The sequence below is a fragment of the Liolophura sinensis genome, chromosome 12, assembly GCF_032854445.1.
Source record: "Liolophura sinensis isolate JHLJ2023 chromosome 12, CUHK_Ljap_v2, whole genome shotgun sequence".
Lineage (NCBI taxonomy): Eukaryota > Metazoa > Mollusca > Polyplacophora > Chitonida > Chitonidae > Liolophura > Liolophura sinensis.
The window spans coordinates 18,576,531-18,590,792 of record NC_088306.1 but is presented as its reverse complement, the minus strand read 5'-3'; the positions used below and the strand labels follow the sequence as shown (position 1 = coordinate 18,590,792).

At 39.5% G+C, this 14,262-nt stretch overlaps 1 protein-coding gene across 1 annotated transcript in view; it reads left to right on the top strand.

The window, feature by feature from the left end:
- Positions 1 to 14,262, top strand: part of LOC135479014 (dynein axonemal heavy chain 8-like) — a 106,224-nt gene that overhangs the window by 40,639 nt on the left and 51,323 nt on the right. Inside the window, 13 exon segments of the mRNA XM_064758715.1 lie at positions 2,393 to 2,592; positions 2,747 to 2,900; positions 3,809 to 3,972; positions 4,786 to 4,888; positions 6,637 to 6,741; positions 7,994 to 8,155; positions 8,581 to 8,805; positions 9,700 to 9,872; positions 11,368 to 11,546; positions 12,099 to 12,286; positions 12,559 to 12,645; positions 13,110 to 13,217; positions 13,554 to 13,688. Of these exon segments, the coding sequence (XP_064614785.1) occupies positions 2,393 to 2,592; positions 2,747 to 2,900; positions 3,809 to 3,972; positions 4,786 to 4,888; positions 6,637 to 6,741; positions 7,994 to 8,155; positions 8,581 to 8,805; positions 9,700 to 9,872; positions 11,368 to 11,546; positions 12,099 to 12,286; positions 12,559 to 12,645; positions 13,110 to 13,217; positions 13,554 to 13,688 (1,983 nt within the window).

Here is a 14,262-nt window from a genome sequence, read left to right as displayed (position 1 = left end):
GCTTTGCAGCAAAAAGGCATCTTGATGAAGCATTAAAATCTAATGCTGCTTCTCTCCTAGCCGAGAAGGAATTTCTTGTGGCTTGCCAGAAACTGTACCTTGCTATGACACACAAGATCTTGGAGAGATGCCCACTGAAGTATTCCTTCGTGCATTCACTCCAGGCTCTTGATCCTAGGCTGATGGTTGCTCACCGGCAGTCTGCTGAAGAGAAGTTCAAAAAAGTGCTAACCAAACTTGTGGACAACGAATGGCAACAAGACCGTGAATGTGACGAGATTCTACGTCAGTATAAAGAACTCCTTGGGTTACTCCAGAGACACCACAAGTTGGAATGTGAAAACTTTGCAGTTCACACTGATCGACTTGACGACTTCTTCAGTTCAGTGATTGACCTCCCCCACAAGCCAGAACTAAAGGAGCTGTGGGATTTGATGAAACTCCTTCTTACACTGTCTCATGGTCAAGCTGCTGTAGAACGAGGTTTTTCTATTAACAGTGACCTCCTGGCTCCAAATCTGAAGACCCAGACAGTTGTGGCGCAGAGAATGATTTATAACACCCTTACCCTTGCGGAAACTCAAGTTTCCAACTTTGAGGTTACTCCTGGGTTACTGCAGTCTTGCAGTCACGTGCAATTCCAGATACATAGCTCACCTGCAGGCAGAGAAGGACGAGCATGAGAAGCAGCGCAAACTGCAAAAGAGACAAGCAGATGAAAGCAAGATGCATGATGGTAAAAAGAAACTCAAGATGTTGGAGCAAACCCATGAAACACTAATCTGTGATGCTGACAAACAAGTCTTGCAGGCAGAACAGAAGAACAACTTCTCTCTCCTAGCAAAGTCAAATGCTCTGAGACACAAAGCCAAGGAATTGGAGAGAGACATTCAGCAACAGAAGGACTTTGTTAGCAACCTATCTGCTTCTCTACATCAGGTGTAATGTGAAGATTTGTGCATGTGAAGTGACATTGATTATGTGGACAACAAATCAATGTGTAAATACACACATGTGCTCCCAACTACTAAAGTTTGATTCTTTGCTCACGTTTACATGTATGTTGAATTTATCAAAGTTCATGTACAATTAAGTATTGAGGCTTCCAGACACTTTCAGTTGTATACTGTGTCAAAATAAAGCAGATATTTTTCACATAATGTTCTTGCTGAAAGCAGATACTTCTCAGATTATGTTCATGCAGGCATTTGGTGAGGAGAGGATGGCTATAAGGGGAGAAGGGAGGCCATTACCTGCCTGTGAGCACACCAAAAATACTGAATAAATAATGAATATAGTAACATAGCTTTCTTTTGTTTCTTTATATTCTCTACAACTTAGAGCTACATATTATTTTTTTATAAGAATAATCATCGTTTTGAAAGTGAAGTGTTATTTTCAGTATTTATGATATCACATGCTGGAAGTGGTGACACGGTGGTCTTAATCATCAGAAGATTTATTCAGGGTGATTGGATTCCTAATTCTGGGACCTAATCCTCACTAATTACGTCCCACTCCAATGGGGATTCCGTCAATTTTTAACACTGGTCATTTCATGAAGTGCAGTCATAAGTACATTGTAACATAAAAGAAATCCTTATTTATCGATAATTAGAGAGAAGATTGTATCCTGGATTGATCAGGGAAAAGTCAGGGAAATATCAGGGAAAGTCAGGGAAATATCAGGGAATTTTGTTTTTTTGAAATAGTGGGAACCTGTTTTAAGTGAGGTGAGGCTAGCATGAAGTGGGACCTTGATCTGGTGTTGGGTCAGAAAATGGTTGTAGCACAAGGCCTACAATGTTACAGTGTATTTAGTTTCCACTGTAATATCATTCAGTTTTTGAAAAGAAATACCGCCGAAAGAAATTCCGAATTTAAGAGTTGGTTCAGATAAATACAAAAATGAATTCCATCTGACTCCTAACTAAAATTCCTTGTCCTATATTGTCTGAAAAATGAGAATTAAGAGAATTATATAGGGAAATCTGTCAGTGGTCTAAACTGATTTATTTATTTATTTGATTGGTGTTTTATGCCATACTCAAGAATATTTGCCTTATACAACTGCGGCCAGCATTATTCTGGGGAAAGCCCAGAGAGCCCAGGGGAAACCGACGACCATCCACAGGCTGCTGATTTTCCTCCTACCATGATGCTGGCCACCTTCGTATAAGTGAAATATTCTTGAGTTTGGCGTAAAACACTTGTCTGATAAATAAATCAATCTAAAATAACAGCACCATATTTTCACCATCGTGGGTATGTTTGTCCCTTTAATGTTACGTCATAATGATAAGCTGAAATAAATTGAATTCAAGGTCCTGCTGCTGGGTGTCATTGTGATTTCGATCAGAACTGCATGATTTAATCTTGTTGATCTCCTCAGGACATCTGCATCTCGGCTGTAAAGGAAAAGGATATAGAGGCTAAGCTAAACCAGGTTGTGGCAGACTGGAGTAACAGGGAGCTTAGTTTTGCTAATTTCAAGGCACGAGGGGAACTGCTGCTGAAGGGAGCAGAGACAATGGAGATCATCTCAATGCTAGAGGACAGTCTCATGGTGCTGGGCTCATTGCTCAGCAATAGGTAATAAACCAATCGTCTATTTCTTACTTCCTGGTTGAAGGATATGTTTTGTTTATTTTAAATTTATACACTCAAAATGAACTGTACAGGTTCTACAGTTCTTTTTAAGATGCAGTTTATAACTTTTTCAGTCTGCATAAATGCTCTTGTTTAGGTACAACACTCCATTCAAGAAGAAGATTCAGCTGTGGGTGCAGAACCTGTCTAACACATATGACATCCTGGAGAACTGGCTGATTGTACAGAACCTCTGGGTCTACCTGGAAGCTGTGTTTGTGGGTGGGGACATCGCTAAACAACTGCCTCAGGTAAGTCTGCACTTGTACATGTCAAAATGTATAAAATGTAATGGCTACTTTTCAGTGTGTTAGTATTTCAGTTATAGTATTAGCATCTTTTTTTTGTCTCAGACAATTGAGCAACAAAAGAGTTTGTTCCAAAATGCTCTGACAAAATTTTGGTCACGATTTGAGGAAGCCTACTGCCATAACCTTTTGCAAATGATACAGCTCTTCTCCGTTTTACTGTATCCTTTACAGACAAAATATCATTTGATCTGTCAGTTTTTGATAACAAAAACTCTGGGTTTTAAACAGTAGTTTGTTTAAAGGATACATGAAAACGAACTATAAAACAAAGATTATGTTTCTGTGCCAGATGCATAGATTATGCCCTGGAATTTTTGTTAAAAAATTTCATTTTGCGGGTATTTTTATACCTGTTCATAACCACTCTATATTATGTACGTTTTCCCTCAGTGGTCAGATTTTTTCAGAAATTACGTTATGGTTTATCTTGCTCAAAACTTGGTGAACATCCCCAAAGTGCCATGAGCCCGGTGACCCATGACGCTGCAGTGTGGGCAAGGTGGCATGTACACAGATACTAGCCCCCTTCCGCGTCCTTACACCCACCCCCATTCTGTCAGTTCCCCTCACCCCCACCCCCGTTCGACCAGACCCATGCGGTCTGTCCCTCACACAGTATTTTTAAACAGGTATCATCGTTGATGTCACTGCTGCAAGCTACTTAATTACCAGACTGACCACTGAGCCTTAAGAAAACTGTACATCGCAGGGATTTTTACCCCCCAAAGTGAAAGCTGGAAAATTTGCTTGTACTGTTATGTGTTATTACACATGATAATCTGCACATTAAGAAATTAAACCAAAGCATTTCACGTATTTTTGAACATCAAAATTACTTACATCTGTAGGAAGCCAAAAGATTTGGAAATATTGACAAGTCATGGACAAAGATTATGGTGCGAGCTCATGAAGACCTGAATGTGGTGACATGCTGTGTAGGGGATGAAACTCTGGGCCAGTTACTGCCCCATCTTCTCGAGCAGCTGGAAATCTGTCAGAAGTCTCTCACAGGGTAACTTTCTAGTTCATATTTGCTTGAAACCTAGTTCTCGTAGCTTTCCACTTTGAGTATTATGAAAGCTTCTGTTTATTAATCTGATAATACCTGTTGAGCCAAATACATGCAGTAAAGGGCATAATACATGTAGCGTCTGCTTCATGTAAACATATTTGATGTTTACCAGCTGGCAACTGCTAGAAATCTATGAGAGATGAAACTAGTTTTGAGAATATAAAACACATTTTGCGTTGCCTTTACATGTTTAAGTGTGGAACTCGCATATTTCACTTTGAAACAGTAAATCTCCTAAGTTGGATACCTCTTCCAACAAGCATATACAGTGGACAACATCATTTATTGTGCCCACCAAAAGTTACATGAACATGTGATAGGGCTTAAGGGTTTTAATTACCAATCTTTCGGTTTGGTGTCCATGCTTCTACCACAAGACTTAAGGGAAATTCCCCCCAGCTCAGAGGTATGTAGCGTGTATATATCACCCTGTTACGTTCACCCCCAGTTTTCCTAGTCATGCCCTCGTGACAACCCAGGAAAGAAAAGTCAAACACACACAGGAGCCACCAAAGCATCACAGACTGCTATATAAACCACCCCAGCCACCCTGCTGGCAACGCCGAGTGTGACAGGGCTTACCAGCTGGGGGGTTTGAACCGGAAATCTCAATAGGTTTGGAGTCCATGCTTCTACTACTAGACTAAAAGGAAATTCCTTCCTGCTCAGAGGTAGATAGCGCGTATATATTCGCCTGTTAAATACATGTATCCTATGTATCCTATTGTTGATGGAAATGGTGTGTATTTCCAGCTACCTGGAGAGTAAGAGGCTGCTGTTCCCACGGTTCTTCTTCATCTCAGATCCTGCACTGCTTGAGATTCTTGGTCAGGCCAGTGACCCTCATACCATACAGGTATTCATTTTGTCAGAATTATGTTCACTGTTCACACACATCCTCAGCTGTTTGGCTCAGGTGCTTATGTAAAAGGATGAGAAAATGTTATGTGCTGGAGTATGTGTGCAAATTAGTGTTCACTAGGCTGCACCCATTTGTGTGACCGTTTGAACTAACGATGAAAGTCTTTAAGGCTTGTGTCCGCCTTTCTGAATTCTGTTAAGAACTTGGTAAATAAGGGATCAGATTTTTGCTTAAAAATAATTCAAGCTTAAAGCCAGAATTGATTGTGGATGTGTCACAGTGATAAACTAGAGTTAACGCACTCCGAGAACACAATCCTCCACCAGAGTTAAATGACGGTACAGATTTCTTCACTACACACAAAGGGACAAGACTTTGTATTTCTATATTTCAAATGGTGAACAACTCATTTAAGAAATATCTAGATTTGGATCCAGATCTCCATCAAAAATTATTGGATTGGCACTTATCCTAAGATAAGCTGCTCAGTAAATGTCATCTCCAAATCCCTGCATAGCAGACAGACAGCTAACCACTGGCAAGAAACTCCCGGAGATTAGGTGGTAGGAATACTGACAAGTAGGTAGATGTACAGTCAAACCTGTACCTGCAGCCACCTGTAATCAGTGTCCATCTGGCGTAAGCGGCCACTCTCTGCTGCGACCAAACAATTTTCCATGTTAGACGACCTGTAATATGCGGACACCTGTCCAACGTGTCCAGCGTCCAATATATTTTGCCACCAAATTCTATATCAGCCTGTCCTGAGCGGCCGAGACTTTCAACAGTAATGATGATTGCCGCATCGGACATTCAAAAATTTCAAAATGGCGACCACCCGACTTCAATAGTTTTTGTAGTGATTAAAAGTTACAACCTGCCACTTTGTGATGAGAAGTGAAGCGTGAACATTATTGGTCAATAGCAGTGAACTCTATTGTTCTTTAATCAGGCGTAAATGGTTATGGTCCGGACACCCCTGCACTGTGGCAGTGGATTTGCTCCATACTGAGGTCCGAGCTATGAATGCCATAAACAGCGGGCAGAATCGGATATAATCTGACCTCCTGTGGTTCCTCCCATGAATGGTTTCTTAGACAAATTATCTGGCTTACTTGGCCATTATCTTTGCAGGCAAATGGTGCTGTGTTTTCATTTTGCGTGGCCAAAATATTGCCTGTACCGAACACATGGAGAAATTGATCTTCCTTCACGTGTACATGTTGTTGTTGTTGTTTCACCGGCAATGGCAAATATGATTGAACATCTCAGCAGTCATTTATAGCTACGTAGGCCAAACTAGCACATGGCTTTTTAGGGCTTGAGAATGATGGGAAGAAAGTTCTCCTGTCATGCATGCCCTTACCTGAAACTCTTTCTGTAATCGGCTGTTAAATGCGTGAAATCCATAGGTCTGCCCCTTAAAACTTGAAATTATTGAGTTATTATTTTACTACAATTGTTATCTTATGTAGCTGACCAGATCAGTGCTTTAACAATGTATAAGATTATTATGTAGGCCTACATGTGTACATCTCCTGCAACTTTCAGTTGTGATTTGGCTTGGTCTTCACAACCTGACTTATGTGACCAATTGTCATATGCGGCCACTTTTTACGTGTCCCTTCACCGGCCGCATACAACAGGTTTGACTGTACGTATTGTTTATGTGTCTGTACATGTAAGCATGATATATGTGTAGCAGCTGTCATTATTTATCTGTTGATGTTTATATCACACAGGCTCACCTGCTTGGAATATTTGAGAATGTGAATGAGGTGGAGTTCCATTTGAAGGAGACGGACAAGATTTTGTCAGTGATATCTAAGGAAGGAGAAATGATTCCTGTAAGCTGCCATTCACGCAAAAGTTCATGTTTTGCAAAGTGTGTGGAGAATGGAAGAATTTGAACACTGCCTTTGAATTTCTGTATCTAGATGCTTTATTTATTTATTTATTTGATTGGTGTTTTACGCCGTACTCAAGAATAATTCACTTATACGACGGCGGCCAGCATTATGGTGGGTGGAAACCGGGCACAGCCTGGGGGAAACCAACAACCATCCACAGGTTGCTGCCAGACCTTCCCACTTACGGCCGGAGAGGGAGCCAGCATGAGCTGGACTTGAACTCACAGCGACCGCATTGGTGAGAGACTCCTGGGTCATTACGCTGTGCTAGTGCACTAACCAACTGAGCCACGGAGGCCCACTGGATGCTTTGATGATTACTTCAGATTGCCTGTATATCTATGCTAGGGCTAATTGTGAGCACTATATATAGCCAGTCATACATGTTGTTATACACAAAATTGTAACAGTGCACATTGTGCCTGTAACATTGCATCAATAACAGTGCTGTTGAATGTGTACAAATGTATAACGATGTGAAAACCAGGTAATATAGCTGCAACTTTATGTTCTGGGTGTGAATGAAAGCATTTGCACTAACACTATTTATGCCCCTCTATGAAGACAGGGCACAGAAATATCTAGAAAAACATCAAAGGCTCTGATCCCAAACTTTAATGGTGACATTGTGACTGTGCATCAAGAAATTTTAAAATGCAATACAAAATGATGGTTTTTAAGTCTGTGAATGAAAGAAATTTATTATTAAAAACTCAGCTTTTTATTGGTAAACAATCACATTTTTGTTTAATTTACTTGTTAGCTTTAATACAGCTTGTTAAGTTTGGGTGGCCAACAGTTTGGGATCCCAAATTTCTTCAAGAAGTAAAGTGACTTCAGATATGGCCCTGTACGGGTTGGGGGCTATACTGAAATCACCCAGTATGTCTGTCAGTTTGTTTAATTATTTTCATGATCATCCATCATTTAGGACATTGTGTAATGGTGTTGCTCTGTGTTTTCAGATTTTGTCCATGCAACTCTTTAAAGTACTGAACCCATTTCAGGGGAACTTAGCCTACACCTTCCCTCTCATCTAAACATGTGCTAGCTTAAGTTTAATTACAATTAGATAACTATATATATTTGTATTTACTCCTGTTCATTCTTTGAAATGATGGAAGATGGAAGAGGGGTATTTTGGTTTACAAACAGCAAACTGAGCTGTGGTTGTGTTGTATGCATGCAGTTGGAAAAGCCAGTGAAGGCTCAGGGTAATGTGGAGATGTGGCTGGGCACTCTGTTGAAGGAACAGCAGAAATCTCTCCACGCTGTCATCAGGGAAGCCTTCAGAGTGATCACAGCCCCAGAATTTGAGCTTCTAAACTTCCTCAATTCATATCCAGCACAGGTGAGTCGGGGAAATGGTCACTAATACTTGCAAAGTGAGAACCTTTGATTGGTACATGTGTGAATGCAAAAGGCATGATGCACAAAATATCTCAACAGATACGCAACATATCTCATTTTACTGCATATTTATTAACTTTGAACGGGCTTTTTTTTTTTCTTCTAGAATTTCAGAATGAAAAGTTGAATTTCCAAGAACCATGTTGTCTCAGTTGGCATGTATAGCCCACATCTCAAAATGTGTATTAAACTACTAATTAATTAACTATTATTAATGTATTAAGGAAAGTTGTGAAGGGCACTAAATGCACATGCACTGTTTCTTCAAGAATCGTAAGCTACTTTTTTCTTACAAGCCACCATTTTCTTGAGTCTCAGCGAGATCACCTCAGAATTAACATACTCAACTAACATTGTTATCAATAGGTTGGCTTGCTGGGAATACAGATGATTTGGACTCGAGATGCTGAAGAAGCCCTGAAGTACGCCAGGCACGAGAAACGCATCATGCCCGAGACCAACCAGAAGTTCCTGGACTTACTGAACCGACTGATAGAACAGACCACACATGACCTGACCAAGGTGGAGCGTGTGAAGTACGAGACCCTCGTCACCATCCACGTTCATCAGAGGGACATCTTTGATGATCTGGTCAGTGTAGCATGATGATTGTAAAGTCAGGCACTTTTAATCTGATGTTCTTGTAGGAAGAATGTAATGCTCCTACTTCAGGTCCTTAGAAGCCACACTTAAAGTTGATGAAGTAAAATATGGCTTACACCATTGAGAATCAGCACAGTTTGGACGCCATGAATTCTTCCACCGGTGCTTTTTTTTTTTTTTTTTTGTTTGGTCTTCAGTTTTAAGTTTAGGAATATCTCAGCCAGGGATAATGAAGCAATCTTAGACTTAAGTCAGAATTTCAATTAAATCACTTAAAGAATTGCTATTTCTTACATAGCAAGGTGAAGCTATTTCTTGACAGCATGAATTCTGCATAAGTTATTATAAAACAAATTTCAGCTAAAATGACAGAAAGAAACATACCAAGTTAAATAACTGAAATTTTGAGTCTAAGATTGCTTCGTGGTCCTAGAGCCTGATGTTTAAGTAAAGGAACATTTGTAGTTGGAACAAAATAATGAGTATAAAGTTTGTTTTCTGTGCCTGGTTTCCTCTACCCTTGAAAAATGTATAGCATTGGAAATATCTTCATGTATAGCATTATACTCAAATAATGTCAAGTAAATAAAAAAAATGACAGTGTGTATCATGGAGCTGCTAGTTGTCTTGGGTGTTTTATGTATGATAGCAGTTACAGTGCACTTTTGCTCTTGCCTTTCTAAGAAGATGACAATGATAGCATCATTACGCAAGCTTAGAATTTTGGGGCTTATATATTGCTTTACTTGTCAGATGTAACAGTGCGTTTTGTTAGATACAAAATATCTCATTTATGAAAAAAACCCACCAAAAAACATCTTTATTTTGTTGTCAACGTTTTGGTTACTACTTGACATTTGACAAATACTTTCTTATTCACAGGTGAGGATGCACATTAAATCAGCGACAGACTTTGAGTGGCTGAAGCAGGCTAGATTCTACTTCAATGAGGACACAGATCAGTGTATTGTTAAGATCACAGATGTGGATTTCATCTATCAGAATGAGTTTTTAGGATGTACAGACAGGCTGGTCATCACACCTCTGACTGACAGGTGCGTTATCACCAATGCTGATCATTTTCTCAATAGGCTTTCAGAATTTACAGGTGAGGTACGACATTATATATATATATATATATATATATATATATATATATATATATAGATTAGTCCTTGTCGTTGTTTTTAAGCATTTACAGGTGACTGATTTACATTATTCATATAACAACAGTTCTTTGTCTTTGGACATTTATGTGTGAGGGACATTGTTTATGTAAAGACATCTGACTGTCTTCATCTGCAAACATTGGTGACTTTTGTGAAACAACTGTATGATTAAAATCAGAATCAAGTCATGTAGTTTGAAAAATTATGTTTGGGAATTTGTGAAACGGATGTGTGCGATACCTGGCTCTAACCTCTAACCAGTGAGTATAGTGGGAATCTGTGAAACTGACGGGTGCGATACCTGGCTCTAACCTCTAACCAGTGAGTATAGTGGGAATCTGTGAAACTGACGTGTGCGATACCTGGCTCTAACCTCTAACCAGTGAGTATAGTGGGAATCTGTGAAACTGACGGGTGCGATACCTGGCTCTAACCTCTAACCAGTGAGTATAGTGGGAATCTGTGAAACTGACGGGTGCGATACCTGGCTCTAACCTCTAACCAGTGAGTATAGTGGGAATCTGTGAAACTGACGGGTGCGATACCTGGCTCTAACCTCTAACCAGTGAGTATAGTGGGAATCTGTGAAACTGACGTGTGCGATACCTGGCTCTAACCTCTAACCAGTGAGTATAGTGGGAATCTGTGAAACTGACGGGTGCGATACCTGGCTCTAACCTCTAACCAGTGAGTATAGTGGGAATCTGTGAAACTGACGGGTGCGATACCTGGCTCTAACCTCTAACCAGTGAGTATAGTGGGAATCTGTGAAACTGACGGGTGCGATACCTGGCTCTAACCTCTAACCAGTGAGTACAGCTCGTTCAATCTTGGCTCCAATTTAGGAGGTGTGTCAGATATCTAGTGTGCTCCCTGATTTCCTCAGGGGAATCCCCACTCTCCTCCACTCATTAACCTGACTACTGTCATATGTAAGGACAATGTAAAACCACCATTCATATAAATAACTAAATATGTATTATGAGTTTCCAGTTTTCATCCAACTCTAAAGAGAAGGGTTAAATAACTGGAAGCCTTGTGTGGTTTTTTTTTCTACCTCCTGATTATCGGACTAGGCATGTAGTAATAACTCGGGGCCTCCGTGGCTCAGTTGGTTAGCGCGCTAGCACAGTGTAATGACCGAGGAGTCTGTCACCAATGCGGCCTCTGTGAGTTCAAGTCCAGCTCATGCTGGCTTCCTCTCTGGCCGTACGTGGGAAGGTCTGGCAGCAACCTGTAGATGGTCGTGGGTTTCCCCCGAGCTGTGCCCAGTTTCCACCCACCATAATCCTGGCCGCCATCGTATAAGTGAAATATTCTTGAGTACGGCGTAAAACACCAATCAAATAAATAAATGTAGTAATAACTGAATGTGTTTTAGATGTTACATCACTCTGGCCCAGGCCCTGGGGATGTCAATGGGTGGGGCACCTGCTGGCCCTGCTGGGACAGGCAAAACAGAGACTACCAAGGACATGGGCAAGGCACTTGGCAAATACGTCGTTGTCTTCAACTGTTCTGATCAGATGGACTTCAGAGGTCTCGGCAGAATCTACAAAGGTACTGCCATCACAGATTTGTACTCATGAGTTTTAAAACTGTCTAATGCTGTACACATTGAAACATATATTTGTAATAGAGCATTTTGTGATGACGTTTTAATAGCAGTAGTAGTGTGATCATTATTGAAACTTTCATGTAACGATTCACAACCTGTATGAGCTAAAATGGAAATGCCTAGGTCCAACGGATCAAAAAGTGATCTTAGACTCAAAATTTTACATCACTCTAAAATTGTTTTTTGTTATGTAATAATGTCAAAATATTTCTTGACAACATAAATTCTGGTTAAGTTATAGTAAAACAAATTTCAGCTGAAGTAGCGGAAAGGAAAATATCATGTTTAGTTATTGAAATTTTGACTTAAGTCTAGGATCGCTTTGTGATTGAGGGGCCAGGCGTATTATATCTCACTTTTTGAAATGAATAAAGAAGGAAGTGATGATATTCATGTACTACAACTACTGTAGCTGCTGTCCTAATACTAACAAAAGAATTGTAACAGTTGTTATTACCAGTGTTCTGTTACTGGACAGTATATGTCTGTTACAGGTTTGGCCCAGTCTGGCTCATGGGGCTGTTTTGACGAGTTCAACAGGATAGAACTGCCTGTGTTGTCAGTAGCTGCCCAGCAGATCTACATTGTACTGACTGCCAAAAAGGAGAGGAAAAGGGAGTTTGTGTTCACTGATGGCGATATAGTAGAGCTCAACCCAGAGTTTGGCATTTTCTTGACCATGGTAATCTCCCCATTGTATGTATGAATTAAAGCTACAAAATGATAGCCATATATTGCACATCATTGTGTCAGCCTTATGTTTCTGTAATAAAAACAATTGTTACAGCTGAAATTTGACAAAAAACATGTTTGAATTAAAGCCGTTCAGTAATGTAAGCTGCAAAATGGAATTTTACCTTACGTTGAGTGAGCAAATGCGATATATATTTCAGCAGACTTTATACTTTGTACTCAGTGTAAGTGATGCTAATTGACTCTTTTTATGTGTGCTAGAATCCTGGGTATGCCGGCCGACAGGAGCTGCCAGAAAACTTGAAGATTCAGTTCAGGACTGTGGCTATGATGGTGCCTGACAGACAGGTAAATCGATCACTATAGGCAGGTTTGGTTTTCAATAAACTTACCACTTCTCTCTCTGAGTTTAACACACAAAAAGAAGCTACACACCCAAAATAAATCTCCACAAGACAGTTTATCACTGTCTTGTATGTGAACTGACATTTGGACCGTGAAGAATTGCTCCTTGATTTGTTTTACGACAACGGCTCTTGAATCTTTAGCCCATGATGATTGATTTGAGAGTTCTTTCAAGAAAAGTTAGGAAATTTCAAAATCATGCATTTTTGTGTGACTGAGCTTATCCAGTTTTATGTGACAGCACAAAAAAGTGCGTTACTTCAGCTACACGAAGATTCGTATTTATTTCACACCTTTTAGAAATGGAATTTCAGACTAACCACGTACATATTCTCATGCTTGTTGTTTTGCAATTTAGAGAATATTTTAAGATTTCTTAAGGTTCTTCACTGTTTGTTATTTTCCAGATTATTATGAGAGTTAAACTGGCTGCATGTGGCTTCCAAGAGAATGTTATTCTGGCTCAGAAGTTCTTTACACTGTACAAACTGTGTGAGGAGCAGTTGTCCAAACAGGTGGGTGAATGTCACCAAATGTACTAAAGCTATGCATCAACCAGTTTACACGACCTTGAAAGGAGTGCCCTTCTAGCCTTAACATTCATGCTTTAATTTAGCAGCTTATAAGGTTGATATCAAATTTTATGTATTTGTAATTAAAACATGCAATGCATCGTGGTAAACTTAGTTATTTTATTCAGTTTTGACTTTTGTAAAAAGTCTTTGTATATAGAACAATCCATCAAATCAAATCCAAAGAGTGTTTAGTTTGATTTTTGTTAACTAATAAATTAATTATAATTGCTTCATTGAACAAAAATAATAATGCATTTCTTTCTTCTAAACGCACAGGTTCACTATGATTTTGGATTGAGGAACATTCTGTCTGTATTGAGAACTCTGGGAGCCAACAAGCGTGCCCGACCAAATGACACAGAGAGTACCATTGTGATGAGAGTACTGAGAGATATGAACCTCTCCAAACTTGTCAGTATTTGTGGCAGCATTTATTATTTCTGCAATCTAGACTAAAATTGAAATATTTTTCAAGGTAAACATAAAACAATACAAATAAAAAAAAGTTTGCCCTCATCGCAGTTCTTCCACCTACCAGGTGTTACAGGGAGGCAGTGTAGGATATTATAATATTCATATCTGTACGTTATTGCTGATTCACTATGGTTCCCTATGGAAAGTAGTGTGCATGCATGATGTGGCCTGCATGTATTTCCATATATATATATATATATGTATGTGCATAAGATCTAATTCCTGTTCAGAAAGGGGAAAAATCTCATATTGTTAGATGAAAATCTTGCTTTAATATGGATGTAACAACAAGGATGTACAGGTTGGTTTTCAGTGATTATATGCATTTGTATGCACAATAAAGGAGTTTAATTTTCCCTACATCCTGTGCTGACCAAATTCATGTCATTTTACAAGTAGAAAGGCAACATTAGAAGCAGCTTGAAGAAGGAATTAATTCTGTTCTAATTTTCTTTTTAAATAAAAATGACTTTTCGGGATATGGACAACCGTGTAAACAAGCCTTTCAGAA